Source organism: Xiphophorus hellerii, chromosome 5 (genome assembly GCF_003331165.1).
Source record: "Xiphophorus hellerii strain 12219 chromosome 5, Xiphophorus_hellerii-4.1, whole genome shotgun sequence".
NCBI classification, from domain to species: Eukaryota; Metazoa; Chordata; class Actinopteri; order Cyprinodontiformes; family Poeciliidae; genus Xiphophorus; species Xiphophorus hellerii.
Genome location: NC_045676.1, coordinates 18,212,640 through 18,232,226, shown reverse-complemented (window position 1 = coordinate 18,232,226; position 19,587 = coordinate 18,212,640). Strand labels below are relative to the sequence as shown.

The window sequence follows — 19,587 nt, the reverse complement described above, 5'->3', positions numbered from 1 at the left end:
TTGAGACATAAATAAATTGTTAACGCTAGAGAGAGTGTCGAACGAGACCATTATAAAGTTGCTGCAGTAGTTTACGTGGTTTTATAGGTCAGATAAGGTAAGAAACTGAAGATGGTGTGTAAAGTGGGAGGATGGCAGACAGGAAAAACTTAGAATATCCTAAAATATGGACCAATACACAGGAAAAATGGAAGGATTTGAGTGTGGAACAAGCTCTGAAACTAATCACTTGCATAATAGAATAATTTAGCATATGTTTGTTCTTAAGTTTCTTTTCTAATTTTTGTTTATTAAAATACTTTCTCCGACAAAAAACACAACAATGGAATTCTATTACTAAGTCTGAAATAGAAAATTCAGGTAACACAGCCGCTACGAAGTGGACCAAGTCTAAATGCAGCAGATTTGTCACTGCGTGAGAGTTGAGTAAAATGTCAGGAAAAATCCCAGAACTTATCAATCTTGTGCCTCTGATTTCTAATTTCTGTGCAGTTAGATGCAGATAGAGCCTCGATAACCAGCTTTTCTGCAGAGGGCTTCAGCCTGTATTCAATTCTGCATCATATTTCAATTGCAAATGAAGAACATCTATGGTCTGAGCACGATAAAATTGATCTTGTGTGCCTCTCTCTACAGCCTCCTTCCTGCTTCTCTCGGTTTTTTTGTCGTCTGCCTGCCTGCCCGCCCCTCTCCCACCTCGTCTTCCCTCAGTATCAGGTACAAGTCTGCTGGATTAGGCTCCTTTAAGAGCGGATTAGCTGTGTCGGAGCCATTTGAGGTAAATTGCTCCGAGAAGCCAATCTACCCCCGTAGCTGCCACCTCCTCATTTCTACTCAGTAAGACAGAGTCAAAATTCTCAAAGTAATCCTGAAATCCTTGGCGCACACCCCCTCTTGTCCTGCACCCACTCCTGTCTGTTTTACCTTCTCTGTTTCACTTTTACCTGCCTGATTCTCCAACGTCTGCTTTCTTCAGTTCTCACAGACAAATGATAAGGAGTAAGGAATGGTACGATTGTACAGAATGAAAGAGAATCTGCTGGAGGACGTCACAAACACACTCCAAATTCGTATTAATTATCTGTGGCAGTGTGTTTGTGTTGGTAGACGGGGATGTACGTGATAGACCAACACAACAAAGATCATTGTTGGAAAGCAACCATGAGCTGAAACTTATTATAACATCCTTTTGCTGCAGTTACAGCAGAAAGTGTTTAGGGTATCAACCTGCTTTATGACTGAAATATTAGCCCCTTATTGTTCCATCTACTTGGGCAAATATGGACATCAGTTTTCAAAGTGCTTATAAATCTGTGGGACTAACTTTATGAGCAGTTTTCTGCTGTGCTTCAATCTCAGGTGTTTAGCCTCCAACATGTTTTCCTGCAGGATTCCCTCTTTATTCAACTGAATCCATCTTCCCATCAACTCTGACCAGCATTCCTGTCCACGAAGACAATCCTCCCCACACCATAATGCTTCCACTTCCAAATGAAACTCAACTTTGGGTGATGTGTGACCTGAAGATCTGCAGATCAAAAATGGTCAAAATCCACCAGCTCTGGAGGCTGATGATGATTATAAGACGCTTTAAAAGATGTTTAGATGTTTAAAAGAAAACTGTTAATTACAACACAGTAGATATAAAAAGTAATTATTCAGCAGCTTTAACTCAGATAGGTGCATCAGCTTAACTAAATGCTAATGAGACAATTGCCACAGAAAACACTGACCTATTTCTCATTCTTGTTGCAGAAAACACACTAATAAAAATACACATTCTTTGGATCGCAGTATGGCATAACTGCAAACTATGTAAGCTATAATCATGTTCTTAATGTGTATTATGTTGTTCCTAATTATGTTTGTGTTTATATGTTTTTTAATCTTCGTGTGAACCTACATGCCTTTGTGCTGCTGTCACACCTGAATTGTCCCTCTGTAGGGCAATAAATGGCATTTCTATTCTAGTCCAAAACAGTTTTTAAGACCAAGAAACTAGCAAACACAAAAATGGTAGAAATTCCAGGGCCTTTTTACTTTCATAAGACCCTAACATGCCTTGAACTGAAAATGATTCACCTTTTATGATTCTGTTTCATTGAGATACTTCATGTTAAGGTTATTGTTGAGCAGGTAAAAAAGACAAAATAAAAATGGATTAGTTTTTACAATAATAATTGTGAAACTTCATGATTTCGGCCTTTGCAATGTTTTCTGTTGGACAGTCACTTAAGAAAATATTTTCTTGTGATTGTAATGTGATAAAACCTGAAAAGGTTCAACATATTTTTTTTTTAAAAAAGAAGCAAATGCATAATGAGGTCATGACGGAAACCAGAGAAGTGTTATGGTGAGTGGCAGAATGTGTGTGCGTGTGTGGGGGTGGGCGTGCGCGTTTGTGTGTGTCAGCATCTTATTAAACGTGACGGTTTGTTTTAGGGATGAGAACAGGGCGACATCTGTGTCTTTGCATTTCTGCAAGTGCGTCGTCTAGCATTGTGGACACATTTTAACCCATCAGAACCATCAAGGTGAGAACCAAGCCCATTATTTACTCCTCCATCTCCACAGCGACCCCAGCATCACCGCTCATTTAGCCCTTTAAGTCCGGCTCAGTGATCCTAGTGCGATCCTGAGCTTTATTTATCGCAACCACATGAAACATTTGGACAGGGAGACGGGCTGTCACGCGCACGCGAACCAACGGGCATGAGCACACACGCCTACCCTCGTCTCGATTGGGCTGCGAAGTGCTGTGGGCAACGGTTGCTAGGGCAACCGGCAGCCGAGCAAGGCAGCCAAAGTTTGAGCCGCTGGCATGAGGAGAGAGCGTGCGCTTCTCTTGTTTCATGTGTGCACCGTTTGCGTACGGAAGAGGTAGAGCAACCAAGCATGCATGCATGTTTGAGCGGGCGTGTGTGTGGGGGTGTGTGTGTGTGTGTGTGTGAGTGAGGTGCTGGCAGGGTGATGGCAGTCTGTTTAGTATTCAGCCCCTTGACTGCATTTGCCTTCCTCTCTCCCTTTGGCCCACAGACACAGAATAAGAATACCCCCCAAGCGTGCGCACGCACACATCCACCGCACGCACACACACACGCACAGATATTCCATCAAGACACGTTTTCTGAACCTTCGGGCCTGCAGGTCGGCCATCGCTGTAGATGGGGTTGATATATAAAAAAAGCTTGATTACAGACACACACATTGGTAATAAGCTCGCCGCCATATCGGGACAATCCTCTCCAAAGGCAGCCTGTTGGTGGAGGCGAGTATTGATGTTTCCTCGTGGAGCCAGCGCTCACACCTCCAGGGCGTGTCAAATGGGTGGAGATGGTCTGTCTCGGTGTGTTTTCTCTGCCGCGGTCGAAGCAAGCCAAACAAATTTGGTGGTTGTGTGTTGTGGCGAGGCGAGTCGAGGCTGGGAATTGTTTTCCCTCCTGCTGCTACTGATGCTGCTCAAACATGCACATGTGGATACACAAACACACCTCAGTAGATGCTTTGCATATTAAACTCACTGTCATGCATCTGTACTGTTCGGCAGGCAAAAAAAGAGATTTGTGCAAACAGCACGCACACGCAGAAGATGCACGAGAAGGGACACATACACACACACATGCTATTGATTGGGAGCAGTGCAGCTCAGCAGTAGCCGCCCGCTCTGAGCGCAGGAGAGGCAGTTAAAGAGGCAAGGTGGAGGAGGGATGTAAAGGTGAGGCGACACAAGGAGGGGAGGAGGAAGCCATGAGAGAAAATAAGAGAGGAATGGACAGCAGGAGCACATAGAGAGAGCTGTTTGTCTTGTGTTTGTCTTAACATGAAGCATCTTGGAGGAGCCAGAGAGCAAACACACACAGGAACACAGCAGTCAGCCCCTTCCACTCCACCCAGACGCCTCCCTCACGCCTCTGTCCCTCCCTCCCTCCTTCGTCTCTCTCGACATCCCCAGAGTCTCTCCATAGGATCTTAGGGAGGCTCAGCTCAAGCCCTGACACGTGTGGCTGAGAGAGAGAGAGATGGAGGAGGGAGAGTGAGCAGCATTCACTTGTTTATTTGTCACTCTGGTTGAGGCTATATGTGCAGGCGGGTGAGGGGTGGGGGTGACAGAGGGAGCAGGAGATAAAATGTGTTTTTGTGAGGGTGGGGAGGTAATATCTCCTACTCCTGTTAGGGGAAGCGGGGGATCGGTTAGTCTTCCATGGTACAATGCCATGCTAAAGTATCCGTTCTCCTTGAATCTTCCCACATCTCATCACGTTGCAAACTTCGGGGTATTCCAATCAAATTTTATGTGATTGAACAACATCAAGACTGGATTCCATTTCCAAGCTGCATCTATCCCTCACCATCTCTCTCTTAACTCAGTTTGTTGTTAAAATCCTGAACTGAAAAATGGCCAAGTCCTGTACGAAGCTCAAACATCAGTTCTCACGGGTTTCTACTACACAAATGTGTATGGGTTAAAATGGCGTCTGCAATGCATCCACCTCTCGACACTTTTATTATGCCTGTTAAGTAAAAAAAACGTTTAATATCACGTGCCTCATTTAAAGAATAACAAAAGTTAAATATCATTGTGATAATGTATTGTCATTACACTCACAAAAACTGTCCTACAATTTGTCCACATTAAAAATACTAATGATTACCATAGTCTGTCTGCAATTAGATATACAGACTAAAGTATTTTTAGATTTTGGCTCGACAATGTATTTTAAACAGAATTATGATTATACTTTTCGTTTGACTTTTTATCCACTTATCCACTGTTATGGTAATTATATATATATATATATATATATATATATATATATATATATATATATATATATATAGGCCTATATATATATTTATTTATATATATTTATGGTGATAAACAATAAAATGACAGCAAAATAAACGTAATGTGTTAGAATACAAATATTCATGTTATGATTACATTTCAAACACAGGTCCTACACATTTGTACTGTAGTGGGTCGCTGAAAAAGATCCATTTTTTAAAAGCTAGAGAGCAGCCCACAGCGTTTACCCTGATCCACAGACAGCTGGGACACTCAACACCATCGCAACATAGGATTGAGAGTAAAGAATAAGGGGGTAAGAATGAGATGGGATTCAGCCAGGTGGATGATTCTAAAGTGAAAAAAAATCATAGATTTCATCTCTTCTTTAAAAAGAAAATAAATGAAAAGGAAAAAACTGATTAATTCAACATATTTTAAGTGATATGAGACAACTGCACCTCAGGCTGGTTTAGGGTCCATTAAAGTCAACCTCTGCTTCAGTCCCACCTCCTTTGACCCTTTCTCAGTTTTCCTTCAGGATTGCCCTGTTTTTAGCTCAATCCATCTCCATCAGCTCTGACCAGCTTGACCAACCTTGCTGAAGGAAAACATCCCCGCAGCATGATTCTACCACCAACATGTTTCATATAATGGTTGTTCAGGGTGATGTGCAGTGTTAGTTTTCTGCTAATACTCTGAGGCCTTTAAAGATACTTATGTGTAAACTCAGATTAAATTACAAAAGGTGAACCTCATTTACTAATGAAGTTACTTCTGGAGGCACCAAATGCTGATGGTCGGCTAAACACTACAAAGAAAAGGAAGACAGGTGTTCACAAGAGACCATTTTTTGAAAGGTATTCTGCAAAACTCCTGTATTTCACTTTTACAGCATGAGTTGAGATTTTGATTTTATTACTCAAGAGGCTCTTGGTCTGCTCTTCTTTTGTCACAAGCTTCAGGAAAATGTACAAAATGTATTGTAACCTAAAAATCAACCACTTTGTAGCAGCACGAGCTCCTCAGCTCTTCCACGCGCTACAATTTCCTGCACACACCGATTTAGAGTTAAACCTACCGCTTCAATCCGTCAGCCCTCCACTGAGGCCAGCGCCTGTCAGTCGACTCTCATCCAATCATCACTCAGATAACTCCAGAGACCCGCCTACAAACTGCCAGCCTCGCACAGCTGCTTGTGCAAGAAGCCACATCCGTCTCACCATCGCCGTGTCGCACAGACAGACACACACCGGCTCGTGCACGAGGCTTCCTCCAGCCCCACCCACTGCTTTCTCAGACATTCACCACCGTGGCGACGGTAACCGCGACAACGGGCATAAATTAGCGTCACGGCAATATGCAAAGCGAGGGAGCAACAATTAAAGCTTGACTAACGAGCTTTGGAGGAGCAAGGCTGAAGTTTCCCTGAGCAGCTGCTAACAGGATTAGCCTACACACACACACACACACACGCACGCGGAAACAGAGAGGGAAAGGATGGCATGGGCACATTTTTAAACACCACCTGTGAGACAAGATGCACCCAGAAAAACTGCTAATACACGCACACGTAAACACAAGAATTGTACAGGAAGAAAACTGAATTTAAATAAAGGTTTGAGTCAAAACCCAACAAATCCTATCAGAACATAGGGTCATTTGAAAAACAAAAATAGGATATTAAACATTCTGTTCTTCATTAGGACGTGGTCACATAATGGTATCTAATACCGTTTCTTCTTTTCCTATAGATATGGTAGTGAGCTGACCAGGTCCTTCAGCAGCAAAGCTCCCCCACATCATGACACTTCCACCTCCATACATCCTAGTTGGTCACTGGTTCTTTTCCTAAAAAGCTGCATTTGGTTTACGCCAAACATGCTATGTGTTCTGTTGCTTAAATAATTCATTTTCAGACTTGCATGTTAACTAAACATGATCACAGACGTCCTATTCGGCGTTTATGTTCCTCTGAGAAAGTTTAGTCTAGCCTTCAAAGCTTTCCTCTGTCAGATTGCACAGACATGCAGTTTTACCTCAACAGCATCAAGAGCTTGCTGTAGGTCCAATGGTGACACGTTGGGGGCTCAAGGGACTTGGTTTAATTTCTTGCGTGAATAAACTTGCGCATGTTGGCCGTTGTTTTAAATGTTCCCCTATTTTCCACAGAGTTAAGCAACTGATTTCAGATGCTGTTATGATCTTCATACTAAAATACTGCTACATTCTTCTTTCTCAAGGCCTCAGACAGAAATTTTGGTCTCACTATGGCATTGACTCCCACTTCAGCAATAAGGAGAATGTCAAACTAAATGTCTGAGGTTTAAAAGGAGCAAACCTCCTTCAGAATGCTGAACTACAATTCTTTCATCATTCTGATCTTATATAATTATATCCATGTGTGAATTTAGCCCTTTTAAGTGAGAATAAGTGTAGATTGTTCACGTTTATTCCTTTTTTTAAGCTTTACGGAAAGTTCTTTGAAATGTATTTATTCAGATGTACTGGTTGTATAACTGGAAGTTATTTTAACAATTTTTTGAGATGGCCATATAAACTCAAAATGCTGCGACTTGGTGATTCCTGCCCAACGTGATTTCCTGCTTTTCTTTGAGGTTGAGCCTGCTCTTTCTGAATTTAACTGATCCAGATTTTATTTAAGACTATAACCCATAAATGAGAAAAAAGGTTCTTTGGTATAGCCAACAGTTCAGAATCCAAAAAACTCCAAATAATTAAGGAATAATGAGATCATTCCTACTTTGTATCAAAGCTTGTGTCCCCAACCTTTATTTGATTTTTATGAAAGTCAGACAGTGCATCAAAGCATATGCTGTTGGTTGATGCGTTTATATTTTTCCACTCTGAAAGATGCACTTCATTTAAAAGCTGAATTTTACACATTATTGAGCATATCATGTTAGGACATATTTTTTTGCCTTCTGGTCAAAGAGATGGTTTTAAAACTGTTTAAGATGACAGTTTTACCACTTGATACGATCCTCATTTGTAAATATCAACAACAGATTTCAGAAAGACTCTTGTAAATAAACATACATACAAAGTACCCTGTAAAAGCATTAATTCCCCTTTAACTCTTACCCATGTTGTTGCGTTACACTCACAAACTTCAATGTGTTTAATTTCAGTGCAAAGCGGAAGCAAAATGATGGATGCTTTCATACTTACAAAGAAACATCTGAAAAGTGTGGAGTGCATTTGTTTACAGCCCCTTTTACTTCAATGTCCCTAAATAAACTCCAAACAACTGCCTTCTGAAGTTACCCGTCAATGCAACTTCATGTGTAGCTTAATTAGAGAACAAGCAGCATAATGTAGATCAATACCACAGACAGTTCAGAGATAAAGTTCTGGAGAATCCTAAAGAAGGGTTATGTTGTAAATCAATAGACTGGGGATTGAAGATCTACCAGGATATTGTTCATCTGGAAATGTAAAGAGTAAGACTGAGCTGACTGTTCACCAAAACCTACAGACCAAGCGAGGTAAGCATTAATCAAAACCAAAGAAGAATCTAAGAGGTTCTTCTTTGGTCACATGGGAATAAAACTCACATAAAAAGCCAAGTATCCAAAATAAACACATACAGCATATATGAGAAAAACCCTGTAAATACCATTCCCATTTTGAAACATAGTGGTGGCAGAATTATGCTGTGGGGATGCTTTTCTTCATAAAGGACAGGAAAGACAGAAGCTGCCAGACTTGAAAACCAAAGTTGAGGTTAACCTTCTAGCACAACACCAACCCTAAACGATGAGCTAAAACTGCAACTGAATGGTTTGAATCGAAGCATATTCAACTCTGAATCTGTGTCAAAAATTGGGAATGGATCTCAGCAGATGTTTTTGATCTCAATGATCTTGAGCTACTTTCCAAAGAAGACTTGGCAAAAAGTTCAGTGTCTGGATGTGGAAAACTAAGCATTATATAAAGACACTCATAAAAACGTGCAGCTGTAAATGCATGAAAAGGTGATTCTTAAACGTTTTGGAGCGGAATACAAATACACACCACACTTTTATGATGATCATTTTTTAAAAAGTTTGAAAACCTTGTGTCATTGTTCTTTCACTTCACTTCTACAAAGTGCGCTGTGTTGGTCCATCACATGAAAACCAATTAAAAATCATTGAAGATTGTGATTGTGACGTCACAATGTAAAGAAGTTGAAGGAGTGAGAATATTTTTGCCAGGAACTGCAACTTTGAACATTTTAAAATCCTGGGGTTGTATTTTCATTTAAAGATGTCACTAAGAGTGATGCAATTTATTTCAATTACTAAAACATTTCGCTCTTAAACTGGGAAAAATATATTTAAAATTTTAGTTTGTATTTCAAACGCTGCATTGCTCAGTCGTGTCTCATCTTTTGCTCCGTCTTCACTCTTCAATAAATCTTTTCCTTTCGGCATTTCCTTTCTGCACCTTCTGCTCTCTCTCTCTTCCAGGTCTACAAATCCCCTCCACTTGCACAAATAAATCTACTCACCTACCTTCCTAAATCTATGAAACATCCCAACATACATATACACAGGGTTGCACTTACGCGCAAACACACAGGCCTCCAGGCAGCAGCCACAAAGGCCTTATATTAATAAATCTGCTGCTTTATTGGTGCTGAGAGTCTCTGGCAGAGACAGAGGAAGGGGGAACAGGACAGGAGAATTGGAGATCACCAGAAGGGGAGGAGGAGGAAGAAGAGGTGACCAAGTGACTGTAGCCATTTCATCCTCACAAGGAAGCAAGGACAAGAGACGGGAAGGAAAAAGAGCTAAACAGTTACAGAAGGCATTACCTGCACTATTTCTAATAAGAGTCAGCAACCATTAGCTCTGGGATAATGTGCAGCACCAGAAACAAAACAACAACAACAAAAAAGGAGTGAATGTGTTGTTTAAAAAAGGTACAGTTCACCGCCATCGTAACAACACTGTTTGGACCATTATTACGACCACCTGACACCTGGCTGAGCTGCTGGAGCATTCAGAGTGGGCTGCGCTGGGAAACAAACTGCCCGAGGTGGGCTTTGGGTAATGACAGCAGCTAGCTTGGCTTAGTGGTCCAATCTCAGCCATCAGTCAGCTGTGACAGATTGGGGATATGAGCTAAGGAGCCGTTTAGCTCTGGTGTTTGCTTGGTGTGTGAGTGTGCACGTTTGTGTGTGGACAAGGAGAAGGAACACTGGGGGGAGGGCTATCAGGGCTGCTGGTGTTGCAGAGGCATCAATACACTCTCGACAGGCCATTTTCCTATGCCTATTCCCAGTTCTGGCTTGTTGCTGGGGCAACTACCACCATTTTAACTTCCCTGGCTACATCTCTGGAAGATTTTTTTGTAAAAAGAGCAATTTGAAACAACTCCCAAAATCAAAGAACCTCAAGTATTTTTAATACTAAACCTGTAGCAGTGGGCATTCTGAGTTAAAATCAGAGCCAAAGCTTACTGATTCACTTTTTTTTTTTTTTCCATCAGACTATCGTAAATGTACATTTCTACCCTAAATAGACGACTGGAGTAACATTTTTTAGATTGTTTCTTTTTCTTATACCCATGTCAATGCAGATATTTTATTATATTTTAATCATTTGTCTGCAGTCTTATGCATTGGCCCAACATTTGGTAGCATGCTGGTTTATCAACTTTGTTTGTTTTTTTTTTTAAAAAGAAGGTATCAAATGCTATTTGTATGTCCTTGAGGTTCCTAACTCCCATAACGTCTGGAGTCTGATATCTCCAAATCTCAAATACCAAATTTTTCTCCAGTAGGTAAATGCACCACACTTGGGCACTTCAAGGACATGGGCAACACATGGTGTGGAACTTGTTGCTGACAGAAAAAACTCAAAGTTTCAGTATCAGTGAGCTGTGCAAAAAAAAAAAACAGGTAAGAGAAAAAGAGAAATGAGAAGCTATTTGAAAGAAACTTGTCGCGACAGATAACCGGAAAGATGAACAGGGAACAACTAAGTTGCTTTGTTGAATTTTTAGACAACCAAAAAATCCAGAATCACCCACACTTCAGCTGCATCACAAGGCAATAAAGACGATGCAGTTCCCTTACCTGGCCATGAGGCTGCATGGTGCTGTAGGGCATGTTCTGGTTCAACACCTTCTGCTTCATCATCAGGATCCTCTTGTGCTCCTCCCCCAGGTGGGCTGTCTGTCCGGGGATCGGCCCCTGCGTCTGCCCGGGTCCCTGACCACCTCCTCCGGCACCTCCCATGTAGGGCGGCATCATGGGGTTCTTGACTTGACTGTTCCCTGCCATGGGCGGAGTCATCCTCTGACCCATGTGGTCCACGCCGCTGCCGCTGAAGTGACTGAGCGGTTTTGTGTTGTTGTAGGACAGCATGGCGGCTGTTTGCTGCTGCTGTTGTGTCTGTTGTTTGGACAGAGCGTTCTGGTTTATGCTGTTTGGCTGCTGCTGTCCCATCATGCCCATGGGGTTGTGAGGGAGGTAGTTGTTCATGGGGGCTTTCGGCCCATTGTTCGAAGCCATCCCAGCCACCAGAGGGCCTTGTGGTGTGTTAAAGACTTGTGATGGATACATCATGGGGCTGTTGGGCTTGTCTTGATTAAAGGGACCAGAATTGTAGGGACTGGTTGGAGCACCCACTGGTGACCAGTTCGCTGCTTGTTTCTGCTGCTTATGCTGCATCATCTTGCTGTGGTGAGCATGATGCTGGGCTATTGCTTTTAGCTGCTCTGCTGGAGAAAGTTCAGGTGTGACCGGGCCCACAGGCTGACCTCCAGGGCCAGTCCCACCTGGGCCACTCCCACCTGGACCACCCCCTCCTGGGCCCCCTGCTGACCCCATCTGATTAACTGGGCCTGGGTTCATCATGTAACCATTCCCAGGCCTAGAGACTGCTTGAGTCTGAGCTTGGGTTGGAGTCTGAGGTGAGCGAGCTACGCAGTTGTGCAACGGTGAACCTGACGGCATAGCAACAGCTGGAGACTGCTGGAGGGGTTGCTGGGGAGGGGTCCCATTGGCGGTGGTCGCAAACTGGGGCCCCGATGATGACGGTCGCACCTGAGGGGAGGAAACAAAGCAGTTATTTCAGACACACCAGAAATTATCTTACGGGACATTGGTTTTATATGCTCACATTTAGATTTACTTTGTCTTAATACAAAACAATAAAAAATGCATTTTCCGAGTCTTGTTCTTAAAATTAATCTGTACCATGTTGTCTTTTCATAAACATTTCTTTACCATAGTCTGTGAGCACCACTACAGCCAGAAGCACCGGACAACAGAATGAATTCAGGGTCAATAAAAAAATAAAAACATTAAAAAAAATCAACAGTGCCACTAAGATAGTGGTTTTCACATTTCAGAATGCATTACCTTTTTGAATAATTATCAAACTAAAATAAACACCTAGTTAGTTTCAGTTCTATTTAATGAGTTCAATAAGACTCATTAAATAGAACTAAAAATTTTGGTGAAACAGTCGTATTCAGTTCCAGCTAATAAAAGCATGTGCTAACTGATCATCAACAGACATGACCAGTGTTGGCTGCTTGCTGATCTTCAGCATTAAGCTATGGTCCAAATGATAGGAGTAGTGCATCAGTAGTGATGTTAAGAAAAAAATGTTGCTGCTCTTCAGTGTTGGATATTCTGCGCAGTAGCAAAATGAGACCTTTGCTTAAAGCTCTAAACCAAAGATATTTCAAAGCAAGAATATACTTCATCATAACAGTAATGAGTAATTTGTATCTCACATTACATGAATTACATTTAAAAATGTTACGTTTATTTTATTTAGTTCCAGGTTAAAAGTGATCCAAGTACAAATCACTGGATCCAGTCAACATGATTTAAGAAATGCTGCAGAAATGACTGGTTGTATCCATGGCAGATGGTGTTTTCTGGGGGGATTATTATTATCCAACACAAAATTGTGCAAAATTACAAAGTGGATGCAAAATCCACTTATCCGTTTGCATTCATCTATGCAGAGTCGCAGGAAGCTGGTACCCATTTCCAGCAGTCACAGCACAAGAAACAGGTCTGCAGTCTATCACAGGACAATTCAGAAACACACGCGACAGACAACTATACACACATTCATATGGACAAGATTAAGGATAAAGGAGCCGCCATGTTTACAGTCTTGATGCTGACCTGTGGTGAACCAATGGGAACCTGTGGGACCCCCTGCGGAGGAGGGGGCAAGGATCCCGTTGACGCCGCCCCGACACCAGGTGTTGTACTCCCAGCAGCTTCATGCGGGGCTTCGGCCTGACTGTTTGCTGGCCTGCCAAACTCCGCCTCTTTCTTCTCCTCGAAGTCTTCATTGAAGAGGTCGTGCATGTCATCCTCTGGAACGGTGTTGGCCAGCTCATCAATCAGCTCCTGCCACTCCTGGTCGTTGAGGTTGATGTCAGAGAATAGTTTGTTCTGGTTAGATAGGGACTGCGGTTCGTTGGCCTCCATTCCTGCCCCATCGTCCAGAGGCTCTTGTTTCAGGTCCTTGAGGAGGCTGAAACTGTCCTCCAAGTCCAGGGAGCTGTTCAGCTTCATGTCCTGCAGGTGGCTGCTGCCGTTCTTCCCCAGATCGTCGGACACCCTGCCCATATGGGTGCCGTTGCCGTTTGTAGTGTTGCCGGTAGACGTGTTTGGCCCAGTCAGTATAGGCTTAATGTCCATTTGATGATGCAGAGGAGAAATGGGTGGCACATTATTATTATTGTTCTTGGGAAGACCCGTTAGAGAGTCTAAACCGCCGGGGATGTCCTTTAGGACCCGTTTTCCCGTTGGCGAGTAGCTGCCGCCATCACAGATGCCGTTCTGGTCACCGTTCAGCGGTGATCGTGCGCTGTCCAGTTTTCTTTTCACCGTCTCCTGGAGCTGCAAGAAACACAGAGAAACAACGATCAAAACTTCAGATTCTTAAGGAGCCTAATGACTGAACAAATCATTAAAAAGAGAAACCTGTTCTCTCCTAACACCAGAAATAGTCATCAGAAGCAAAAATAAACCAGTTGTATTTCCAAGATAATAACCACTCCGGCGCCTTTTTCACAGAGATGTGCATGTGTATAGAAACACAAGTTAAAAACGGGAAGACCTGTTTTCAATAGAATGGAGAGATCAAAGCAACAGCTGCGCTCTCCCCAACATTAACATCAGCCAATAGGGAAATGAGCTCCCTCTCTGAAATCTGCAGCCCATTCTTAGCCTTACTGTGGGCAGCCACCGCACCGTTCCAGCTCCACTGTCTCACTGCCTCAGCCGGAGCACAGTCTAGATAACAACGGGGTGCTAACAAACCCTGGCTGGTGGTTAAGGTAATCACTGTCATAGACCTGGAGGAGGGAGCAGAGGAGGCACAGACAAACAGTACACAAAATCCGAGACATGAAAAGAGAACGTGGAGACAAAGTAAAGGGTTCACGCCAACATGAGAAGTTTTAAAGAACTTTCCACTTTGGCCTTTTATCAACAGATTTGCTCCCTGAAAAGACACCCTTCAAATGTTAAAGCCCAGTTAGCTTACACTGCAGTGCTGAGATTCAAAACTGATAATAAATGTCATTGAGATGGGGTTTATAGCTCTACTGATGACATTATTACTGATTTGTAATGTGGACCTTAGATCAAAACAAAAAAAAAAGCAAGGTATTCAACCGAAATGTTGGCCTATTAAAAGTATGTCCTGTACTGGTAGAGTATGTGCACTAAATACTTGGTCAGGCCTCTTTATCAGTAAATTTACTGCATGAATCCAAAAAAAAGATGTTGGTAGCAAAAAAATGTGCCTGTTTCTAATTTCTCTCAAGATAAAGTCTTGTTTAATTTCTGTTAGGGCTGCACAATGTTCAAAAATCATTAATGTATCATATTAGGATGACAATCGGTTGTAAAAACATTTCCTCACTTTCACTCTTCTGACTGTTTTCCATCCTGCACAACATGTCACTAATTTTGTTATCACTAGACACAATGAAAGTATCACCAGGAATGCATTCAAGGCCTGTAGGCCAGTGAGGTTCTGGTGATGTTTGTCCAGCAGAAAATGTCATTAAGGAAACTAGAAATAAGTTGCTTCTGTGACAAAGCAGCAGAATTAGAATCAGGATCCACATGGATCAGTGGTAGTCCAGACACACCACACACAGAGGCTACAGTCCCAGGTTAAATTCCCAGCATCAGGCCTTTTGCTGCATGTCTTTCCCTTCTCTTTCTGCATCTCTTCCTGTCCTGGTGCATAAAGGCTACTAGTGCCATAAAAACCTTAAAAACAAAACAAAACACTAGAGTTAGCCAGAAGCATTTTTTTTCAATTAAAGAGATTTTTTACACACTAGCTGGACAGACCACTTTGAGACCTACATTTCATATGAATCTAAAGTAAAGACAATAACACTGTTTAGCTGTTTATGTATCACAAGTCATTTTTTACAGGAACGGTCAGACCAAACCACCTGCTGAGGACACTGAGGTCTTTACCAGGGGGCGCAATGGAGACCTTTGAAGACCTAAATATTGTATCCAGCTGATGCTTTGCGGATATGATATTATACACACAGATTCTCCACTAAGATTTGCAATATTTCATTTTGCATATTTTAAACAGATCAGTAGCACAACAATAAAAGTAATAACTATGTAATAAGCAGGCAAAACAGGACACAAATTTTCCCCTTCTGCTGAAACATCACTCCATTGCTCCTTTTAACCCCAGCACACACACACACACACACACACACCCCCACGCCCACACACAAAGATAAAAGCCGAATCTCACAAACATGTTCACATTCATAATAGCCACTCAGAAGTCGTATCCATCATGCTCATCTACATTTGAAACAGGCAGCTGTAAAACAAAGGCACTCAGAAGCAGGGAAATATTTTGTAAAATCTACACTCTCAGCTGTCACATGTGAAAGAGTCAAAAACACAGACAGAGGACACAGGAAGCTCTTCTGATACGTGTGTAAATGCACACTTAGCTCTTTGTTATTCAGACAGAACAGCAGATGAAATATATTCAGATTGTATTCTGACCTGGAGGTGCACCCATTCAAGCTTGCAGAAACACACACCATAAAAACAATCCATCCTTTTTCTGAATTTTCTGAAAGTAAATGAGAGCGCAAGACTGGTGCAGAGGTGCTGGAGGTGGTTTCCTCCTCATGTTCTGCACATTGATTGGCAGTTACCCTAATTATCGTTATGAAATGATAAACGCTGTTAGTATCGACAGGAAAAACTACAGCCTGTGAGCGACGGAGTGAAATACACATATATACAGTATATATATATATTGTAGAATATAAATTTAGGCTAATGCAGAAAGGAAAAAAATTACAACTGACTTATGTTCTGTGTACTTAAATTCAAAGTTAGAAATCTCCTTTCACTGATTTGGTACCTACACAATCTAGAACAAATAAATTAGTTCTTTAGAAAACAATTTCATCCTGGCATATGTTTCCCTTTGGTAGAGGAAACATTGTTCAACAACCATTTGCCTGGTAAACTCAGTGAAGGATGTCCTCAAACTCAGTTCAGAGTTGCCACCATACTAAAATTTCAAACCCGATGTCGATAATAAGCAAAATTCTTAATACCAACAACTTTTAAAGGCACAAGGTTCTTTCTATTTTAGAGCAAAAATGTGATTAATTATAATATGACAATATTTTATCTTCCCTAATTAGGACAAAACCAGTAAATCAGGGAGAATTCAGCCCTCATTTATAAAAATCTAGAATTTTAAAAAATGTCACTTCTCTGGTTGACAAAACAGTACACAAGAAAACAGTTTGCATAAGAGTTAATGTTAAATAATTTTACTGAATGTGCAGTAATATTTTCTTTTGTTGTAAATATGCTCCTTTCTGCAGAATCTCATATTCTATTTTTTTTATAGCGATGTTGTTCACCACAGTTTGAATATGCATGTTTGTATTCACCTTGGAGTTGCTGCTGGCTCATAAATTTCTCCACAGAGGGACACTAAAGGATATTTCTATTCTATTCTATTCTATTCTACTTTACTAAAGGATATTTCTATTCTATTGTATTGTATTATACTCTACTTTACTAGAGGATATTTCTAATCTTTTATATTATATTCTACTTTACTAAAGGATATTTCTATTATACTATATTATACACTACTTTACTGAAGTCTTTGCATTTGAACAATGAAATCTCAACTGTCGGTGAACAGTGCGAGGAGTCACACAGAAAGCCCCGAGTATGTGAGAGTCTTACTTTTCTAACCATTAAAATGTAAAGCGGATGCATAAGCAAGGTATTGAGAAACATGTTAGAAAGGTTAGCATTAACACTCAAATTGACTTTGCATTATGGCATAATGGTACTCTGGAGGGAAAAAGTTGGAAATCTTGCAGTAGTCTGAAATGCAAGACTCTTCACTTATTTTTGATGCTTTCAGTGTAAATGCCTGCATAAAAATACCATGAAATATGTTATTTCTACCTCTTTATGGGGGGTCTTAGCCTTTATTAGTTGGGTCAGGCAACCCCAGACACTCGTAATTTGTGCCGTGGCCATAGACTCTGTACTGAAAAAGATTTAATATAAATGTATGAAATAACACTGAGCTGTGGACATGTATGGATTTCAGGCTTGGATTCCTACACAGAAAAGCCCAGAACACCTACCAACACCATTCCTTCCCCTGCTTTATGTGTGGTCCTGTAATCAATGGGTTTAAATAATTCAAGTCTTCTGAACAAAAGTGTGTGTGAGCGCGTGTGTGTTTCAGGTTTTCCCTAAATGCCAGTGAGTCACATTGATAATAACAGGCTCGCCGTTCAAAGCCCACCTATAAAAACTCCCACAATTATCCAGGTGGTGTGAACCGCGGCACCCTCCCACACGGACGCACGCGCACACACACACACCCACCCACCAACAAAACAACATTATCCATTTAACCTCGCTGATATAGTGCAGACTGCATTGACGGAAAGGGATTGTGGTTTTGTCTGTGCGAGTCAGTGTGACACAGCCAGAGGAAACATGACAGAATGAATGACAAAACTGCAAGCAACTACAATAAATACCTTCAAATAACTCACTAATTAATCATTCATTTCTTTCAGTGCAATTAGCTACCTAATTACACCTCTAAAAACAACTGCAAGACACCAGTCATGCCCTGCACATGGGTGGCGACAATATTTGTATTTGTTTAACAGTTGATTGCCAGAATAAGACTTTGATTCTGAGAAGAAGTTTGCTTTGGAGTGTATTAGTGGAGGTAGGGAGAAACAGAGGAAAAGAGCTTGACGGCAAAAAGGACAAGAGGATGTAAAAGAGCAAAGACAGGAGCGATCGCCGCTTATTTTCTCTCTTGCGCGTTTTCTTTGACACAAACACCTGGTGACTGCTCCTCTGCCTGCTAACCGCGACACGCGGCAAACGACAACGACACATGGAAACAAAGGTGAAGCCGACAGACACAGGAAGAGGGGATTTATTTGCCAGCAGATGGTCTGTTTTTCTGTTGTTGTTTTTTTCCCCCTCGCTCTGAGCGAGGGAGCAACCAGAACATGAAGATGAAGCAGAGGAGATGGGGAGTTTTGAGGAGAGCGGGGGGTGGAAGAGTGGGATAGGTGGCTTGATGGAGAGGCATATCGCGCCAAATGACAGCAGGGAGCAAACGATGAGAGGGTGATCAGAGAGGAAGAGCAGAGAGATGGAGGCACCAAGGTGCTGTTGTTATAGCAACCTGCTGCTCTGCTGCTTTGTGCGCTGCATCCTCCCTTCTTCCTCCATCTCCTCTTTCCCTCACTTGCTCACAACACCCCGCCTTCTCTTCCCTTGCTGCCTTTACATTGCTCCCTCCAGCAGGTTGAGCATCACATGCAACACAAAACTCAACATTAAAAGGAGCGCATCAACGTTCTAATTAAAAACAATCCTAATCAAAAGAGCAAGAGAAATTAAGAACAGAAGCAAGAGACCAAACAAATTGGGGATGCAAATTATTGTATTCAAACTCAAACAGGCTATTCATCAGCTGATGAAAAGTTTTAAAAAACTACTGTTCATGTCATTTGCACTCAGGACCCCCTGATGATGAAAGGCAAAAAAAATTAACAAGGCAGCACAGTTGAGCAACGCTACAGTGGTTGAAGGTTTCAATACAGCTGAGTTTCTGGTTCTGCAAGGTTGTCAAAGTGCAGCTGGCTATGGAGATGTTGCAGAACCATCCCTCATGGCTGAAGGCGTTGGTCATGGAGTAACTATGACACCAGCCTACAGAAAACGTATCAAACATTTCTGAACAAAATTTTCAAGAGATCAGCAAAAGTTACGGCGATAACTTTTGCTGAACTACCGATCCTTTTAATTTCTTCTTATTATTATTTTTACCGTATCTTCTTGCTCTGAAGTTGCGACCCGGTTACAATCAATCACAGAAAAATGCAAGTACTACTCATTTCTTTCCTGATCTTAAGATTTTGATCAGCAGTCTGGCCTGCAAACCAAAGCAGCAGGTTTCTTGAAGACAAAATCCCTTTAAAAAAAATGTATCAGACAAGAGCAAAGCTATTCCTGAAATGAATCAGAAATGCACAACAGTCCAGACAGTAATAGACAAACTAGCAAGGCAAAAATCCAGAACATGATCCAACATATTCTACAAGAGACAGACTTAAAAACCTCACTTTATTGGATTTATTAGGCAAAATGTGTTTATATACTGATGACACCAATTTGTTTTTTAACCACACCAAAACAACTTAAGCTTTTCACTGGTTCTTTTAAATTAACA

At 41.7% G+C, this 19,587-nt stretch overlaps 1 protein-coding gene across 1 annotated transcript in view; it reads right to left on the bottom strand.

Annotated features, from left to right (window-relative positions):
* Nucleotides 1–19,587, bottom strand: part of maml3 (mastermind-like transcriptional coactivator 3) — a 116,429-nt gene that overhangs the window by 47,256 nt on the left and 49,586 nt on the right. Inside the window, exons 2-3 of the mRNA XM_032562685.1 lie at nucleotides 12,948–13,673; nucleotides 10,875–11,846 (exon numbers count right to left, since the gene is read on the bottom strand). Coding sequence (XP_032418576.1) covers nucleotides 10,875–11,846; nucleotides 12,948–13,673 — 1,698 coding nt within the window. The remainder of the gene's footprint in view (nucleotides 1–10,874; nucleotides 11,847–12,947; nucleotides 13,674–19,587) is intronic.